This window comes from Pongo abelii, chromosome 21 (assembly GCF_028885655.2).
Source record: "Pongo abelii isolate AG06213 chromosome 21, NHGRI_mPonAbe1-v2.0_pri, whole genome shotgun sequence".
In the NCBI taxonomy this organism is placed as follows: Eukaryota; Metazoa; Chordata; class Mammalia; order Primates; family Hominidae; genus Pongo; species Pongo abelii.
The window spans coordinates 37,167,758-37,187,408 of record NC_072006.2 but is presented as its reverse complement, the minus strand read 5'-3'; the positions used below and the strand labels follow the sequence as shown (position 1 = coordinate 37,187,408).

At 53.9% G+C, this 19,651-nt stretch overlaps 1 protein-coding gene across 1 annotated transcript; it reads right to left on the bottom strand.

Annotated features, from left to right (window-relative positions):
• Positions 1–913: 913 nt before the first annotated feature.
• BPIFB2 (BPI fold containing family B member 2) lies at positions 914–16,884 on the bottom strand. Its single transcript, NM_001132815.1, is given in 16 exon segments — positions 914–1,273; positions 2,816–2,892; positions 3,249–3,312; positions 4,002–4,047; positions 4,194–4,261; positions 4,839–5,009; positions 5,450–5,503; positions 5,744–5,929; positions 6,214–6,305; positions 7,449–7,509; positions 9,104–9,164; positions 10,640–10,786; positions 11,685–11,789; positions 13,473–13,566; positions 15,905–16,047; positions 16,828–16,884. Coding segments are annotated over 15 exon segments (1,377 nt in total). The 5' UTR covers positions 16,014–16,047; positions 16,828–16,884; the 3' UTR covers positions 914–1,231.
• Between the last annotated feature and the right edge of the window lie 2,767 nt (positions 16,885–19,651).

The following is a 19,651-nucleotide window of genomic DNA, read 5'->3' as shown; positions in this document are numbered from 1 at the left end:
TGTACCAAAGGCTTTGCTTACTGGTGGTAAAAATTGAGGCATCTTTTACTCCCCAAAGGAAACATAAACAGAACATAAACCCCATATATCTAGGCAGGAAGGAATCCTATCTCTCTCTAAGAGATTAGCTTATCAGAGGTAGAAAATCACATGGCTTTGACTTGCCAGCATTTACATCCCTTGGTGTTCCTTAGGTCATCTTGTCCTGTGTGACTCACTGGGTGTGAAGGGCATTCAGAGGGAAAATGGGTTAGACATGTTCAGTGTGACCAGAAGGGCAGAGGCCCGGGAAGCAGATGCTGCCTCCTCAGAACAAAAAACTGGCTCGTAAAACCAAAGATGGAGAAACCAAAGATGGAGAAGCTGCCTAGAAGAGCAATGAACTCCCCATCACCTGAAGTTCATGACTCAGGGACAAGGTCCAGCTCTGGGAGACGGAGAATGGCAGAGGGAACCAGACATCTCATGTCTGGATTGAAGGAAGGTCGTGTCACCATCCAGCTCTGAGGCACCGTGCATTCCCCTCCTCAGTGGACCTTAGTCCCCACATCCATAAAATGGAACTCCAGTCTCTGTCTGCCTGATTCATGGGGCTCCTATGAAGTTCTAGTTACAAGATGGGGCAAGCTGCCAGGCAAGGGGCTCTGTGCCCAAAGTGCCACCATGGTGCTCTAACTTCAGGCTCATCCATGCGGCTCTCCAGGGTCCTCTTTCAAAACAGGAGCTCCCCCAGGCAAAGAGGTGATACAGTCAATGGATGTCATCAACAGAGATGTCATCAACAGAGATGTGGTTATGTCTTCTTCTTCTCCCAGGCAGCATTGGTGGCTCCAGGGACAGACAGAACCTGGAGACTGCATGTAGGGAACTGGCCTTAGGTACGCAAAGAGTTTGCTGGGCTTGGCTGAAAGTTGCAGCTCAAGGGAAGTTGTTTAATGCAAGAGGGCAGGTCTATACAGCCTGGAGGAGCAGTCTGCTCCCCTCTGGGGTTGGGCAGAGGAAGGAGGGGTGAGGTGAGGGAAGAGGGAAGAGAAGAGGAGGAGGAAGGGATAGGGCAGAAGTGAGGGAGGGAGACCCAGGCACTCAGGGAAGATAAAACAGCCCAGCTGAGCAGTCCAGCTTGTTGGTGATTACTAAGTATGGTTTTGCCTCAGTTTCCGCAGTGGCTTGAGATGAGAAGTTCGCCTGAGCAGCGAGCTGGCCCACTCTCAGATCTCCCAGTGGTCTTGCCTCAGCTCTGGTAGAAGAGTTCACTGGATATCACCACGTAGCCCTGAAGGGCAAAGGAAATCATGGACCAGGTCAGAGGAGGCACGAGCAGGGCCCCAGCCGCCCCCTCAGCCTGGCTCTGCGTTCTGCTCTGCCATTCTTGCTGTGCGTTGTCAGGAGAGTCCTTTGCCTCTCTGGGCCTCAGTTTCCCAGTCTGTCACTTTGTGGGTAGTAACAGCCTCCACCTCACAAGGCCACTGTGAGGATGCAGTGAGACCCTCCAGGAAGGCACTGGTTGCCGCTCTGATGGTGGATACCATTGATGCATTATGAATGGGAGCCCAGAACCATGGAGCATCTTCTCCAAGTCCAAGTCTGTCCAGCAGAGTCAGGCACCCCCCATAGCTCCCCTATGCTACACTCCACTGCAGGAGCATTCTGGAGGGCTGCTGATCATTCATTCATTCATTCATTCAGCAAATCTTCATCAAGCCTCTACTATAAGCCAAGCCCTGTGGCAGCTGCTGGGGAGCCAGCAGAGAACAAGCCAGACCCAGTTCCTGCCCCAGTGTAGCTCGTAGTCTAGGGCTATGTGGTCCAATAAGGCAGCCACAATTAGTGGCTATGGCTAATTAATTAGTCCTATGGCTAATTAAATTGAAATTCATTAAAATGAAATAAAAAATTCAGGTCCACATTTGCACTAGCCACATTTCAGTGCTCAGTAGCCACATGTACCTGTGGCTTATCATGGCTGCTGCTTTGGACAGTATAAATTTCCATCCTTGCAGAAAGTTCCATCGGTAACAGTACTGGACTAGGGACTTTTCACCTCTGACCCAGTGGCTGGGTCAAGTGCCAAGATGGGTCAGCCACTAACTGTGCCTGTTTTGGGAAGTCCTAGGGAAATTCCCACAGAGCCCTGCTCCTCTGTGTACCAATTGTTCCTTCTCATGGGGTGGATGATCACCCAAGTGCCTTGAGACAGTAGTTCTTAAGGAACAAGGGCATCCTCCCTGGAATTTCATCAGCAGGTCACACTCATGGGGTATGAACAGCACATGAGACATTGGGCTTGAGAGACCTGGGTTCAGCTTTCTGTCTTAGGCATGTCTTGTTGAGTGAATTTCCTTTTATATCCCAGGTGCAGAAGAAAGCAGTTATAGGATCTTACCCTGGGCAGTGTTGTGATTGAATCTCACCCTGGGCTCACAATTTCAGATCCAGGGAAAGCAATTTTAGAAAGTTCAGGAAGTTCCCTACTCTCATCTAGCCTGCACAGTTTGTCTACAAAGTGGAAGGAGTCCCACTGTCATCTGCCCCAGATATCAAAGGGGTCGTGCCCATTCCAGGGCACAGGATCATGGGACAAGTGAAGGCCCCAATTCTCCAAGTGTGGCCTGGTGTGATATTTTATGAGGACTAAAGGAAGGGTGAAACCTTTGACCCAGCATCTCTTGGCATCCTGGACTTTTCATTTCATTGCAGTTAAGGATTCATGGCATGGTTTTGGCAGCCACAGCGGGGGAGGGAGAGAGGTGACCCCCACCTCAATCAGTCCCTCTGAATGAAGGAGGCCCCTCTGGTCACACCCAAAGGCTCTCACCTCATAGACAAAGATCTCAGGGGCGACATAGTGGAGGTTGACCACGCCGGGGAGGGCAATTCCCATGGCCAAGAGAGCTGCAGGTGAGGAAGAAGAAAGGATCATCCCCTGGAGGCAGCCTGTGCTCAAGCCCTCATATGCACCACAGCACTGAGTCCTCGCAGGCATCTGGGAGATGGATGCCATTATTGTTATACCCGTTTTACAGAAGGGGAAGCTGGGGCTCAGAGAGAAAAAGGAACTTGGGGAAGATCACACAGCTGCTACACAGATGTGTGCCAAGGGGCATGCACACATGGGCTGCTAGACTCCAGAGGCCCCCTCTCACCCTGTGAGCCTGGGAGGTGGGAAGGGGGCTGGGATTGAGCACTGAGCAGATGTGGGATATGGAGGGGGCCGGAGGGGCCCTGCTGGGGTGGAGGGCAGGGCTTACCATTGAGATGGTCCAGCAGGGGCTTCTCAAAAACGGTGCCCATCAGTGTGCGCACCTGATCTGTCTGTGGCCACGGAGCCAGGGAGATGGGCCCGTCCCAGCCGAGGGGCCAGGAGAGATGGACAGTCAGGCACATACATAAATATACACAGAGACAGACAGACAACGGATGGATGGCAGAGGCTGAGGCACAGGGAGGAAGGCAGATCACCCATGTCCTGGGTTCAAGTGGGGCCCAGAAATACCCCCGGGGCTGGCTCAGCCCTCTCAGGATCACACCCAGCAGCAGTGCTCACCAGAGTGGAGGCTGAGGGACAGGCACTGACTGTGGACACTCACGCACTGTGTGACCAACAGGTGGACTGGCCAGCAGACTGCCTGACACAGATGACCGACAGACAGACTGACAGCTGGGTAGAAGGGGGGCATGTTGATGGCATGCCAGCTGACAAGTGGATGTATGGTGGCCGATGACCCAATCACATCACCTGGCTGAAGGGACAGCTGACATTCTTTGTCCAACTGACCAATGGACTTTTGGGGTGAGGGCTGGGTGACAAGTCATCGACTGCCAGGCAGAGTATCAGGCAAATGGACTGAGTGGCCACTGTCCCCAAGCAGCCCGGGGAAGCCTGACTATAGTGGCACACACAGGCACACGGGTCGGCACACATACACAGACATGCCTTCCCCAGGCTCAAGGCATGCCCCACCCAGGACGGGGGTTTCTAGAGGCCCCAGCCCCACACTCACATCAATGAAGCCCACGTTGGAGGAGGCCACCGTGAGCTGGACATCCCTGAAAGAGAAGCAGGAGAATTCAGAACAGGGTCTGGCACCTCCCTACCCCCAGGCTCCCTGGCTAACACCGTGACCCAGGGTGGTGATGGACCCATTGCACAGAAGAACACACTGAGGCTGCTGGGTCCAGATGGGCTCGCTTACCCCAGCACAGATGTGGTCCCCTGAAGCTTCACCTTGGACACAGAGAGCTGGAGGCTCAAGTTCACTACCTGGGCACATGCGGAGAGCAGGGTCAGAGGGCACAGAGCCACGAGGGGGGCACCAACTATCCAGCCTCCCATCCATCCCCCGCCTCATTCAGGCAGCAGGTGTCTGTGGAGCCCCTGCTATGTGCCAGGCCCCACGCTGAATGCTAGCAACAACACAGTGTGAACGAGGCAGACTAGCTCCCTGCCCTGGGAACAAGCCGCCAGCTGTGGGAGAAGGGGACCGTAACCACAGTAACCAGGCGCCATCCTTTCAGAGAGTGGCAGGGGCCACAAAGGCAGACAGGAGGTGCCGAGAAGGCTGATAGGGACCTTCTTACTCAGAGTAGGCCAGAAAGGCTGCAACATTTAAGCTGAGACCTGGAAGAGGAGGGGGAGCTGGCCATGCCAAGAGCCAGGGTGTGAGAGTCCTAGGCCGAGGGCTCAGCACATGCAAAGGTCCTGGGGCAGGAGTGTACTGACACGTTCAAGGATCAGCGAAGACACTAGTGTGACTAGAGCAAAGACGAGGGGACAGCACAGCTGGGAGGGAGGTCTCTGTGACAGTTGTCTGCCTTCCGACCGGCCCCACCGCACTCACCACATCCAGGGAGAAGAGGGACTGGAAAGCCGAGTTGGAGGCTGCGGCCAGGACCTCCACGAAGGGCTGCAGCCGCAGGGTGGCATTGTTCGTGTGGAGTATGGCCACAGGTGTGGCACCGAGCCGCACCTTGAGCACCACAGGCATGGGCTCGGAGAACTGGTGGGCCACCTGGGGAGGCAAAGGCGGAGGACGCCCTGCTGGGGCAGTGGCTGGCAGGCTCTCTGGTCAGTCACTCCTCAAATGCTGATTGGGCCACCATGGTGCTGTATGTGACTGGGCACAGAGGTGGGTCCCCCCCCAGGCCGCTGTACAAGACAAGGGGGTTGGATCTCCCCGAGGAGGTGACCTTGAGCTTGGTCTTGAAGAAGGATAAGGGAAAAGGAGGAGAAAGACATTCCAAACAGCAGACACTGCTCAAGCAAAGGCACAGAGAAACAGTGTGATGTCTGGGCAGAAGTTAGAGCCTCCCTGAGATGGAGGAGTAGGTTTAAGGACAGATGCTGAACTTCACTTGGGACAGATAAGAGCCAGCAGAGATCCCATGACCCAGAGAACCCAAACCCCAGTCCCCTGTCTCAGTCCCTGGAATGATCAGAAACATCACCGACCTCCGGGATGAGCCGGCCCAGCGCAGAGGTGTTCAGCAGGTTGTCATCCGACCTCTGAAATCAGCCCCCCAGGCCACAACAGGTTTTAGGGCAGCTGTTCCCCAAGACAGATCACCACTTTCCCCCCGAGCAATTGCTCCCCGTAGTCCCCGTTTAACCTTTCCAACAGCCACCCTGTGGTGCCAGCTCCAGTGGCCCCACCCACCCACGATTTGGCCTCTGCGGGGGTCTCCCTAGGCTGGGCCACAGGGAGTTCTTGCCCCACGGGCCCTGGGCTGCAGGTAGGGCCCTCACCAGCTGCCCTGTGATGTCCAGGTTGAGGGCACCGGACTTCTGCAGCAGCAGGAGCGCAGAGTCAAACAGGTGCTGGGAGAGGCCCACGGTGGCCATGGAGCCCTCGGTACCCACATGCGTTGGCAACACAAAAGGGGTGGCATCCGTGGGCAAGATGATGGGCTTGCCCAGCAGGAAGAGAACAGCCTGTAGGGGTGAGAGGGGGAAGTGGGAGAAAAACATCAGGGCCTCAGCAGGGAGGTGGCTCCACGGCAGAACCTGGACTCCTAGATGCCACTCCCTGCCCCCCCAGCCCCTGCAAGATGCCACATGTGTAGCTCACACTTTTGCCTGTGTGGCATGCTCCCGGCTGGGATGCTGTTCTAACTCCTCTCCTTTCCCACTCCCCCGCTCCTTTAGGAATCTTCTGGAACACCAAGGACTCCAGGGTCAGCAAGCCCCCAGCTCTGGGCTGGCCAGGAGGCACTTACATTGACTTCCAGGGAAATGTAGTCACTGGTGACAGTGGGCACACTGACCATGGAATAGCGGATCTGGGACTCAGGACCCACGGGGTTGAGGCCTTCATGAAACCAGGGTGGAGAAGAAAAGATGGCATATTTAGCACTGCTCACCAATGTTTCATCTATCCAGAAAAGTTATTTATTGGCTGATTACCCTGGTTAGCCAGAGCCAGGCCACGAAACAAAAGAGGCAGAGCAAGCCTCTGAATAAGCAAATTTAAGTGGCAAAGTGCACACGGCCAGGATTGAGCTACTCATAGCCTGCTGACTCTTAGTTTAGACACAATTCTAACAGGTATGCTTTCTGCTTTCCCCCTCTGTGGGAGACTAGTGACCCCAAATTAGAAGGAAGGGGAAGGGCCCAGTCCAGGCACAAATATCCCCCGACAAAGGTGAGAAGCAACCACAGAAAAAGAAGAGAACTCTCGCTTATGAAGGTCCAGATGTTTGACTTACAGCATCTCATTCAATCCTTGTTACAATCCTGTAGGGTTATTTTATACACACGCACGCACACATGTGCACACGCACACACACGTACACACACACGCACACACAGTCTGGTGAGGTTCAGTCTTGCCCAGGAGTGTAATACCTGGTCAGTCTGACCCCAAAGCCATGCTCTTCCCACCTCATCACACTGTCTCCTATGGGAACTCCAAGGGCACACCCCACTGGGGCCAGTTATGCAAGATCACAGAAGTCCAGCTTCCCTAACAGATCCTCCGAGCAGCCTTCAGGGAGGCACGGCTCAGAGCCCAACTCCTCTGAGCCTCAGAATACTCTTGCAGGGAAGTTTCAAAGGGCGAGGCTAGGCGCGGTGGCTCACGCCTGTGATCCCAACACTTGGGGAGGCCGAGGCAAGAGCTGGTCTTTGGAATGATGATTCTAGATTCTAAGTGTCAATGGTCCTTGGATTCTTCAATGTTAAGACACATGATTTCAAAATTGTATTTTGTTTTTCAGATTTTTTGATCTAAGATATGCAGATTCTAGAATCAAAGACTTGGTTTTGGTTCTAGAATTTGGAGATTCCCATATTTCATGAATAATTACACTGTTTTGGGAGCCCACAATTCAGTCATCCTACAACTGACCCTGCTAGAGGTAGACCGTGATCCAGAGTGGAGCCTTTGGAGGGTCCTAGGGGCTCCAGGGGGTTCCAGAGGCCCTAGACCCCTCCCCTGGCTCCCAGATCTTACCAATTAAAGTGCCCAGGTGGACATTGACACCCTGCACCAGGTTGGAGATGCTCAGGCACAGCTGTGGTAAGACAGAGAGACGGAGGCTGGGGTTAGGGCAGCCCTCGGGCTGGAGGGCACAAGGCTGGGAGGGGTCTAGAGTCCCTGTCTAGAAGCCTCCCTAACCCATACACCATGCCTGGAAACCCTTCCTCCACCCACCAATGGGCATCTCCTGGGACCCCTTCCAGGCACCAGAGAGACAGAGGAGAAGCAGCCCAAAGGCTGATGGCAGTGTAAGCATAGGTCCCCAGGCACAGAAGAAAGAACAGGGGCCGCAGTGTGAGCATAGGTTCCCCAGGCACGGAAGAAAGAACAGAGGCCGTGGAGCCCAGCAGAGGTGGTCACAGCTGGGCCTGAGCAACTGAGGCAGGGAATCTGCTGCAACGGGGCTCCGAGCTCAGTCTTGAAGCTCAGCTGGTGAGAGGGTGGTGCCCATGCAGAGGCAGGCAGTGATCAGCAAGCCAGACCAGGCCAAGCTTCAGATGCCAGGCCAGGGAGCTACAGAGGTTTCCCCTGGGCACCATGGGCAGCCAGAGAAGTACATTATGTTGGGATCAGTGTGATAGAAGATGGGGGCAGAGGAGGAACTGCAAGGCCGGGGCACTCGCAGCCTTAACCAGGCAAGAGCTGGCGAGACTGGGCAGGGCAAGGTCGAGAGGAAGAGGAGAGGGTGGGTCTTCCTTCCTGCAGTGCTGCCTGAAGCCCATTGCCCAGAAGAGGCTGGCTATGAGGGCAGCAGGGGGACTACAGGGAGAAGAAGAGGCTGGACCAACAGGCAAAGTCAAGCTGTCCACTTGGGCATCCCGCAGGACTCTCAAAAGGAGCTGCCCCACCTTCACCCCTCGAGCCTCGGTTTTCTCATCTGTAAGGTGGGCATGTTGCAATCGCCCTCTGGGGTGTGTGGGGTGGCATGCAGGAGGTTGACTTCATCTCTACTACTGCCCCTTAAAGCAGTAGTGGGGTTGGGATGGGATAGGGCAGGGAGAAAATGAGCTCCCCCTGGGCAGTGGGACCCTAGCCCCTGGGCTACCCTCTCTCACCAAGTCAGCTCCATGCAGACAATGACAAGAGCTAAAATAGTAATAATAATAGCAGCACCCACTCTGCCAACCACTGTCCCGAACTCTTCTGAAATGTTAATGCATTTCGTGCCTGCAACCGCCCCACGGAGTAGGGGCTTTGTCTCTTTCAGTACAGATGTGGAACCAGGAGCAGAGACGGCACATCTGGAAAGGACCAGGACCCATCCAGGCCACAGCTGGCCCCATGCCCACACCCTCGTTCACTCTCGTTCTGTCTTCTTTTCACAAACCACAGGCCCATGAACCCCACTCCATCCACCCTCTAGCATGAAATTGGGGCTACCCTAAGAGGATGAACCTCCCCCTCCCCTCCAACCCCATAAACTCTGCCCTCATCTATGCCTCCCCATCACTTCCCTGGACGTGGCACCAGCTTTTCCCCGCCTTCATGGGGACCATGAAGGGGCTTCATTTTTTTTTTTTTTTTTAATCCCAAGCAAAGTCCCCCCTGCCTGAAATCCCACTCTTTCTTCACTGTGCCTTCTCGGTGAAGGCATACCCTCCTTTCTGAGAAATCTGCAAGCCCTTTACCTTGTTACTCAAGACAGCTTTAATGTGCTTCTGCACCAGGACCAGCAGTGCGTGGGAGGTGCTGAGGGAGAAACACAGAAAGAGTTCCTGGGCTCCCAAACATATATTAGGTCCCGTCGCTCAGCACAGTCGCACGTCTGGGAAGAGAAGTCTCTATCCTCAGCCAGGAGGCCAATCAATCCCATTTGATGCCCTGCCACCTGTCAGACACAGTGCTGGCATAGTTGGCCCCATAGATGAGGAAATTGAGTCTCAAAAGAGAGAGTCATTTATCTCAAGTTTGGAAATGGCCAAGAATGTGGCCAGTGAGACAGAGAGGGCGTTGCAAAAGCCAGACTTGGCCATGACCTTGGCCAGTGGGCTTCGTGGCCACTCTAAGCCCAGTGAAGGTTGGGTTAGGGGGTAGAGCTGGGATCCTGGGTCTGCTTCATGCTTTGGGTTCAATTTTCTGTGACACATCTAATAAAATCCCTTCCTGACTCTGGGCCTCTGTTTCCCCTCTAAATAACTCAACGGTGCTCCATAGGCACCTATGGTTCCTTGATTTGCAAAAATGTCGATCCAAGCCACAGCCCAACCTCACTGAACTAGCTCCCTGGGGAGGTGGGAGGGTGGCCTCTGTGTTTCCAAAGCCTCTGGGCTTCCATTTCCCCCTCAATAAGCTGTGAGCATCCCCTGCCTGTGAGGACAGCGAGGGGTCATGAGTCACATGTAGTGATCATGGGACACAAGTGTGAATGGGTTTATGCAGCCACATCCCTCTCTGGGGAAAAAGGTCAGTCTTGATGCATACGTTGCATTCTTCTAAGCCTCCAAGATGCTCAACACCTCAGCAAGCCCCGCTCACACTGGGAAGGTGCAGGCATCCTCTAGGGGGATTTGCAAACCATGGGATTAGTCGGGCTGCCTGGGCCTGAATCTGGCTACACCATTTGTCAGCCAGTGGCCTTAGGCAAGTCACTTAACTGCTCTGGGCCTCCGTTTGCTCTCCTGTAAAATGCAGGAAATACTTTACACCTACCTGGTAGGATACCGTGAGGATCAAACGAAATGATCTACCAAAAGGGCCTGAACAATGCTCAGCACACATAGGTGCTCTGGAGGTGGGAGCTGCCATCAGCCTTTATGCAGAAGGGAGCGGCCACCTGTGACAGCTCGCTCTTGATGGGTCCCAGGCCCTCCCTGGCTTCCTTTCCCTCATCTCTGCTAGGAGGGGTGGGTCTCCGAGGTCCTAACAGCCAGTCTGATCCACCCAAAATCCCTCCACAAAGAGTGTGCTAATAGCTAGTGTGTATTGTCAAGTGGTACAGGGGATGGAAAGGTCCCAGGCTCTGGCTGCTCACTTGCTGTGTGACCTCAGGCATGCCTCTCCCCCTCTCTGAGCCTCAGTGTCCTCCGACATAAAACAAGCACAATAATGGGGGCCCCTGAGGCCCTTGTGGCCATTGGTTAAAGTCCTGAGTGGGCAGCTCAGGAAACAGCAGCACAGCTTTGGCATCTGGGATTCCTGTGACCCTGCCCTCGCCAGGCACCCACCTGTTACTGCCATCAAACTCGTTGGCGTGGCGCGAGAATAAAGAGCAGACAGAGATGCTGACCACAGGGGTCCTGATGGAGCTCTGGGTCACGCGGGTGTCAGCCAGCAGTTCCACAGGCAGCGTCAGCTCCAGGGGATCTGGGGCGCTGTAGGGAGGCCAGTCCTGAGCCCGAGCAGCACCACCCAGCAGAGCCCACCATGACTGACGATAGATCTTACAAATTCCCCAGCCCCTGCCTGCCCTCCACTTGGCCCAGGCAGGCGCCCCCTCCCAGAGTGAGATGGCCCTATCTGGGTCAGGACCACAGCCCCCAGCCCCAAGACTCCACTTAGGGTCATAGACATTGCAGCAGTGGGTGTGAGCACTGGTTGTCCAGAGCCTCTCACTGTGAGACCCTGGGCCAGTCATTTACCATGCTGAGCCTCAGTTTCCTCTTCTGTAAAATGGACATAAGGTTAGTGGGACCTATTTCACAGGGCTGTGCTGAGTTTCCCATGAGATAATCACGTGAAAACACCCAGCACAGAGCCTGGCCCACAGGAAGCACTCATAAAATCACAGTGTCAGGGTAGAGAAGCTAGATAAGAGACCCCTCTGACTGCACAGCTCATGGTGTGAAAATTAAATGCAGTAACATACAAGATGCCAGGCACACAAAATAACTCTGATCGTTATGCTTATTGAGCGTCTCTCACGTGCCTTGCCCTGGGAAAGGGAGGACAGTCATTATAATCACAGCAATGAACCCATTCACCGAACCCTCATTGGCACGCTGCAGAAGTTCATCCCATTTTACACATGAGGAAGCTGAGGGGTAAACAAGTGAAGTGACTCTGCCCAGTTGCAGAGCTGTTGAGCAGGGTTCTCAGAAATGTTCTCACTATCTTGCTCCCCTCCAAGGGTGAGGGGAGAGAGAGCACTGGACAGGGAGTCAAGAGGCCTGGATGAGGGCCCTGGAGGAGTTGCTACCCCCCGTCCCCTCACTGTGCCCCTCGGAGCATCCCCAAAACACTTCTCACCCCCTAACAAGGAGATCCGCTCACCGAAAGACCTTGAAAGTAAAATTAGCTGCTGCCAGCAGGCGCACTCCGAAACCAGCAATGAATTTCAGGTGGAGGCGGGACACATGGACATTTAGAATCCGGATCCTGCGAGGTAATAATCAAGGTGACAGAGTGGCCCCCATTAAGCCATGGGATCAACTCTGGGGTGGGTGCTCTGAGCCATACCCACACGACGTTATAAAGAAGGGCTTTCTGATAATTGGAACCATGAGGTAAGGGAGAGGTGATGAGTTCTCCATCACCACGGGGCATGCAAACCAAGGTTGGACACCAGCTGGTAGGGAGAACATGCAGAGGGGCCCCCGCTTTGGGCAGGACTTGGGTGAGATGATTGCTCAGGTTTTTGACAGTTTCTGACCCCTGCCTGGAAAGTTGGGAAGGTTGGAAAAGAAAAACTTCAGGAACCACAGAAGGCAGAAATCCTCTCTCTGGTATCATAGTCAATGTCTGCAGCTCATAGATTACAGCAACAGAAACTCCCCCACTTCCAAGCTCCAAGCACTTTCCAGCTAACCTGTGATTTATTTTATTTCCTAAATGAAAGTCATTTCTGCACTGTACAGTTCAGGTCCCCTGTACAGAAGCTGCTTCTGTGCACTCAACAATCCTGGGTTTGATCCCGTGTCTACAAACAAGAGCCCTGGGCACTGTTTTCAAATAGCCCCGTGGTGTCCATTGTGTGGCCAGACCACAAGTGATTTAGGCATCTTTGGTCGCTGCGTATTTATGTCCAGTTCTCCACCTTTATTAACCGTGTCATGAACTGCATTTCACCTCTACCTAAGGGATCTCAAACTGGTGGCCCCCAAGCCAGATGTTTTTTTTACCACCCACCCATTGTTCCAGGGTCTTAAAGTCTTAAATGTTTTTTGTTTGTTTGTTTTTGGTTTTGTTTTTTTGTTATGAGACAGAGTTTCACTCTTGTCGCCCAGGCTGGAGTACAATGGCACGATCTCGGCTCACTGCAACCTCTGCCTCCCAGGTTCAAGAGATTCTCCCACCTCAGCCTCCTGAGTAGCTGGGATTACAGGCACCTGCCACCACGCCCAGCTAATTTTTGTATTTTTAGTTGAGATGGGGTTTCACCATGTTAGCCAGGCTGGTCTTGAACTCCTGATCTCAGGTGATCCACCCACCTCGGCCTCCCAAAGTGCTGGGATTACAGGCGTGGGCCACCGCGCCTGGCCTTTAAATGTTTTTTAATTAGTTGCTATCGTTCCAAATTTGATGGATTCTAGATGTATATCTTCTCTTGGAAACCCAAAGATCTGACAGTAGTGAGCCCTAGTTCCTATGTGGAAAGTGACTGTTGACCACTCCGGGGGTGTCTAAGTTTGGGATGCTCCATGTCCCTATGCCTTTAGTTTCTGCATTAAGCAGAGTAGGGTGGAGGTAAAGGAGGCTCAGATTCGTGTCTAAATTCAGTGTCCAGTTTCTAGAAACAGAGGGTCCTGCCAGCCCTGGGGACCCAGGAGCCAGGCTTAGCCCCTGAGGGCAGAAATTCACTAATTCAGAGGCACCAGGCCCCGGCTTCTCCACCTTGAGTCCCTCTCTTAAATCATCTTGTGAACACTCACCTTGTGGGAGGGAGCACTCACCTTCAGTGGAGAGTCCTCATCTGTTGGACTGGAACACTTTGCCCCGTGGATAGGAGCATCTGCCCAGCAGGCAGGAGCACACGCCCGGTGGACTGAAGCACCCACCTGGCAAGCAGGAACGCTCCATTTGGTGGCAGGAGCACCTTCTCTGGAGGAGGGGAGCACTCACCTGGTGGGCTGAAGCACCTCTCCACTCCAGTCCAGGAAATGAGGGACAGTGACCTGCAGGGCCCGCTGGAGAGGGGCTTTCCCAATTTCAGACACTGTGGGGCCAGGGTAGAGTGAGGTGAGTGTGCCCTCGGGAGCCACCAGGCAGCAAGAACACACTGCCTGCCATCTACCCTGTACCTTGGGCAGAGGGTACTCAGACTGGAAGGGGTAGACTTGCTCCAAGCATATGGGGAGGGCAGCTGACTCCCCATGAGCCCATCTTGGGTGCACCACTTGCATCAGGCCCTCTCCACCTGGGCATGACCTCCTTCCCCCACTCTGCCTCTCAAAATCCTGCTGATTTACCCTGTCCTTCAAAAGCAACAAAATCCTTTGCCCTCTTGCAAGGTTCCAACCAGATCCCACCTCCTCTGGGAGCCTTCCCTAAGTTCCCAAGCAGACGGGGCATCTCCCAGTCATCCCTGGCCTACTGTGGAGGAGCCCATGGGAGCAGAGGGGACGTCCCTTGGGAGGGGAGGGACAGCCTCACCTGGAGGCTGAGGACTCAAGAGTCTCTCAGATCCTGGGTTCAAACCCCAGTGCTCACTGCTACTCACTGCCTGTGTGGCTACTCTGTGCCTCAGTTTCCCCATCTATACATCTGCAATGATTCTAATGGTATCTGTCACATAGGATCATTGTAAACACTCAGTGCACAGCAAATGCTAGCTTCTACCATTGCTATTTATTTTTGTAATAATAGCGGCGATCACTTATGTCGTGATCCTGTAGTGCCAGGCCCTGTTCTGAGTGCTTTACTTTTCCTATTATCGTGCCCAGTTTACAGAGAGGTGAGGGCACCTGGCCAGGGAAAGCTGGCTTTGGACCGAGGGACCTGACTCCCGAGCCTCTGGGCATCCTCCTCACCTGTGCTGCTGGGCCCCAGAGAGGTGCTAATTAAACGGGAGTTGAATTAAAATAAGAGGTAATGGTGCTGGAAGAGAGCTTCAAATGAGGAGTCAAGAGGCCTGCCCACTGCTCAGACTCACTGTGGGAACTTGAGGAGTCCCTGCACCTCTCTGGGTCTTAGTCTCCCCCAACAAGAAGCATAAAGGCGGTGGTTTCCATGTTTCCCAGCACTCGTCTCCCACCTAACCATCTGCAGCTGAGCTGGGACTCACACCCAGACCTCAGACTCCATCTGCAGTGCTCCCTTGACGCAGGGTTTGAACTCTGGGGCTTGCAGGATGGGGTGAGGAGGACACTGGAAGTAGCCACTCAGCCCAGCCTGGGGAGCAATGCATCCAGCGTGGGCCTCCAGCCAGATTTCTGCCAAGAACAAACACAGGCAGGCAAGCTGGGGAGGGCTCCCTGGGGACAAAGGAGGCTTGCACAGGACAGGCAGAGGGCAGGAAGGCGGCAGAGGACGCGGGCCTCATGGCCCTACCTGCGGGCATCCATGAATGGCTCCATGTCATGCTCCGGCACGGATCACTGACCCCTTTCATTGCCTGCCCATCAGCCCGGATACAAGGTCCCAGAAGGCTGCATTTACCCAGGGGTGGGGAAACCCTGCTACTTCCCTGAGCCACTGCTTCATGTCCTGGGCCACTGAAAGTCCCATCTACTGTCTGACCTGACTTTCTCACACTGTAATCTGAGTTTGGCCTTGGGGGAAACAGCTTCTGATCTTCCAGCTTCGGTGGGAAACCAAATTCTCGCCGGGAGGCAGCTCGAGGTGAATAAACATGTTTGTGCTGGCGTCCTGGACCTTGGCAATGTCTGTCCTTCCTTGGGCCTAAGTTTCTTCATTGTGCCCTCTGTAGTGGATTGGGGCAAGACTTGGAAGGATCTAGCAGCAAAGCCATGAGACAGAGCTCTCACACAAGTGGGACCCAGAGAGCGGATGGTTCTCTCACGCTGAGCTCAGAAGGGATATAATTTTAGAACACTCCCTGCATCATGGTGCTAGACAGACCTCTCCCAAGAACACAGGTGCGTGCACACACCACATACGCAAACGTGTACATCCAGGGTGCACAGCCATACCTGTGCACACACATCCAGGCAGCATCATGGGTTTGCACCGTCCCCGACACTTAAGTACACACGTGGGCACAGCTCTATGAAATTTCAAACTCATAAGTAGACACACACAGGTAAAAATAGCCCCTCAAACTGACCTATGCCCACATCACTAAAGCATGTGAGCAAGTCACGTGTGCACACCTGCACATTGGCCACGTGACGTACTCCCCTCTCACGCATTTATGTAACAAGCATTTGTTGAGCAGCGCCATGTGTCAGGCACTGTCTGGGTGCCAGGGACACAACTTCCAATTAAAATCTGGGTCCTCATGGGGCTTTTGAGTTCACAGATATGCACACACACTTAGAATTGCGCACTCATGTACAGGCTTGCAGACACTCGCTGGGTGGCACACCGCTTACCATAGCTCAAAGCTGCCTTGTTGAGTCGGACCACAGTGCCTGGCGTGGAGGCACTGACCACGGGCAGCAGCAGTGCCAGCAGCAGGCCCAGCCTACGTGCCCAAGCCATGGCTGCCCTGGCTGCTGCCCACAGGATCTGTGGGCTGGGGTAGAAATGAGCATCAGGGAGCTCAGCCAAACAACCCACCCCTGAGCCGCCCGAACCCCACTCCAGCCTGAAGGGAACAAGCCCTGACTGGTGATCCCAGCCCTGCCCCAGGCCCACAGACATCAGTTTTTGCATCTCTGCATTGGGAACCATCACCTTGCCTTGCTTGCTTCATCAGGAATCATGGGGGCGTCCCTTCTGGAAATGACCCCCAGTGCCCAGAGAAGAAATGGTCTTGCCTAGGGCCACACAGTGGACTAGGACCAGGTGCAGGACCCAAGCCATGGCAGAGAAGGATGGTGAGCCTCCCAAATGGGGAGACTGAGGGTAGTTTCCTGTCCCAAGAAGATGCCCAGGACTGTGTCACCTGATGCCAGAGTCCAGCCCCGTGTGACAGCCCAGCCTGGTGTCCAGCTGTCCACCAAACTCAGCCAGGGGAGGACCTAGGGTGGCTCCTGTCTTCAGCCCCTCCTAGCCAGGTGAGAAATGGCTTAACAGTAGGCCTCTCACATGGCCCCCATCTGCTCCTGATGCAATCTGGCCAAGTAGGCAGATCTGTGTCTGACTCAGGGAGAGGGAGCCAGGCAGGAATGAGGGACTGCTGCTCAGGTGGGTCAGCTGAGACCCAGGATGGCGGCACTTGACCGGTTCCCACAGCAAGGCCAGGGATGGAAGGACCCTTCTGCAGAGGGTGGCTGCAGGTAGCATCCCCACTGAACAGATAGAGAAGCCAAGACTCCTTGAAGGTGGAGCACCAGCCCAGCCCCATGCCTACCTCAGGTGGTTCCTGAGACAGGTGAACTCTCAGCCCCAGGGTAGCCCTCCTCTGCCCCAGGCAGGCAGATGCAGAGGCTACTTTATAAGGCTCCCAGTGTACAGAGGCCACTGGGAAGGGACCCAGGCAGTGGCGAGTTTGCTTGTGGTTGCAAGTGTTTTCCCTGCAAACATGGCCTTTGCCAAAGTGTCTCATCCCACATGTGCGCTGGGGCTGCCACGTAGCCAGTAGCCAGGCCCAGCTCCCAACCACTACAAGCCCCTGGGGCTAGGCAGCTATGGCCTTAGGGGCCAGGAGATCTCTGGAAGGAAAGCTGCTTCTAGGAGGGTATCCTTATCATGCCCAGCCGAGGCCTGGGAGGATGGGGCCCATGAGGACCCCATCCCCCCTCCCATAGGCAAGGGGATGGCTGCAATGACCCCTTAAGCCTGGTACCTCCAAGCTCTCTCAGAAACATGACCCTTTTAGGAGGGGCAGAAGGTTACCTGAGCACCATCCTCAGTCATTGACTGAGCCCTGACCCTGTCACATATTCACACACTGAGCCCTGACTCCAGTTACTGAGCTCTGACCCTGATCACATGCTGAGCCCTGATCCCAGTCACAAACTGAGCCCTAACTCAGAAGGGAACAGAAGAGAAAGTGTGCGTGACCTGTCCCCACAGCTTAATACCCCAGCCTCTCTCCAAATGCACATTCCACTCACAATGGATTAGTCCAGAGTCTCTTCCCACATTACAAACGTCAGCCTCCGCCTTGGCTAGATGGGACCCAAGGAACTGTGTGTGCGCATGAAGGAATTTGCATGTGCACATGTGTGGATGAGGGTTGTGTGTGTTGATACGTGCGTGTGAGTGTGTGTGCATAGTCACATGTACACATGTGCAGGGAAAATGTGTGCTCTTACGTGTGGGCGTGGACATGAAGTGGGCGCATTGGCGTCTTGGTTTATGGTGTTGCATGTCTATTCACACAATCTGACAGGACCACAGAGGTGGGGAGTTTTGTGTACATGTATGCATGTGTGGGCTTGGCCCACTGAGTGTTTGTGGGTCTGTGAGTGTGTAGTGTTAGGTGCATGTGTGTATGTGAGTGGACTGTTTCCTGGGATGGGGAGGTACATGTGTATGTGTTCTTGGGTCTGTGCATACACGTGTGCACAGCAGGTTGATGGCCTTTCCATTTTTCTTCATTGGCACAGGATGACTTGGGGCCTTTCCCCAACTCCAGGGCACTCCTTGACTCCCACTGACCCCACGCCAGCCCAAATATCAGGCCCGGCTCCCAGGCCTACCCTGTACTAGGCCCCCACCAGTGTCTACAAAGCTGACCACAGACACCATCAAGCCCTCCCCTGAGCAGCTGGAGCTCACTTGAACCAGCCCTGCCTCCCAACCAGTGCTCCCCTGCCCCTATTCTAGAGGCAAAGAGGAGTGAGAAGAGCCTGCTGTGAGCTCCCTGACACCCTGCTCCTGGCCTTGATCTGTCCACCATTGCATAAGAATGAGCCCTCCTGCGCCCTCACCATAGCTGATGCAAACAGCAGACTCAGTGGACAGAGGCACAAATATTGACCAAACCCGCTCTCAGTGTTTGCTGTTGGCCTGGACACTTCCTTTTCTTAAATATTTCCAGCACAAGAGCCATTTGGGTAACAGCCAGTAGACATAAAAGAGGGAGATTCTCACCAGCCCATCCCAGATCTCAACCGGCTCCCGACAGCAATGGCAAGCACCATTTGGTGAGCACCTGCTAAATGCAGAATGTTCTGCCAGCCACTGCCTGCATCCGCAGGGATGGGAGCTGGTTCTGCTCAGCCCTGTTTCCAGCGCCTGGACCATACTACATGCATAAATATTTGTTGAATGAATAAATGAATGAGTATACATTTGAAAGACCCTTTTAACAATTGTAGTGGTGGCATTTCAGAGTTTCCCCTTCACTGAATATTCTCAGGCGTTTTGCATTGGTGTCCTGTTGCTGCAATAGTGTATTATCACAAACTTAGTGACTTAAGACACAATTTATCATGTTACCATTCTGGAGGTCTGAAGTCCCAGATGGGTCTCCCTGGGCTAAAATCAAGGAAGCATTGGCAGGGCTGCATTCCTTGCTGGAGGCTGCAGGAGAGGAATTGTCCATCTGCCTTTTCCAGCTTCTAGAAGCTGCCCTTATTCCTTGGCTCCTGGTCCCTTCCTCCATCTTCAAAGCCAGCATGTTGGGCTGAATGCTTCTTGTGCTGCCATCTCCCTGCCTCCCTCTTCCACTTATAAGGACCTTTGTCATTACATTGCACCCACATGGGTAATCTAGGGTATTCTCCCCATCTCAAGATCGACTGATTAGCAACTTAAATTGCTCTTCTAGCTTTAACTCCCCTTTGCCTTGTGACTTAACATATTTACATGTTCAGGTTTTAGTATGTGGGCCTCTTTGAGGGACTTCCCATTGGTAATTAGCCTGCAATTTTAAGCAACTGCCACCAGGGGGCAAAAGTGAATTCATTTTAGCTTTGCTATCCAAATAGTCAAGCTCTCTACAGGCAGGGCTAGCAGAAAAAACTTAGCCCAACATTTCCACTCGGTTATGCTTTTATTTTTCCCCAGTAAAAAAGTAGAACTTTTTTTTTTTGGAGATAGAATCTCACTCTGTTGCCCAGGCTGGAGTGCAGTGGCGCGATTTCCGCTCACGGCAACCTCTGCCACCTCCCGAGTTCAAGCAATTCTCAAGCCTCAGCCTCCCGAGTAGCTGGGATTACAGGCACACACCACCACGCCCAGCCGATTTTTTGTATTTTTAGTAGAGAAGGGGTTTTGCCATGTTG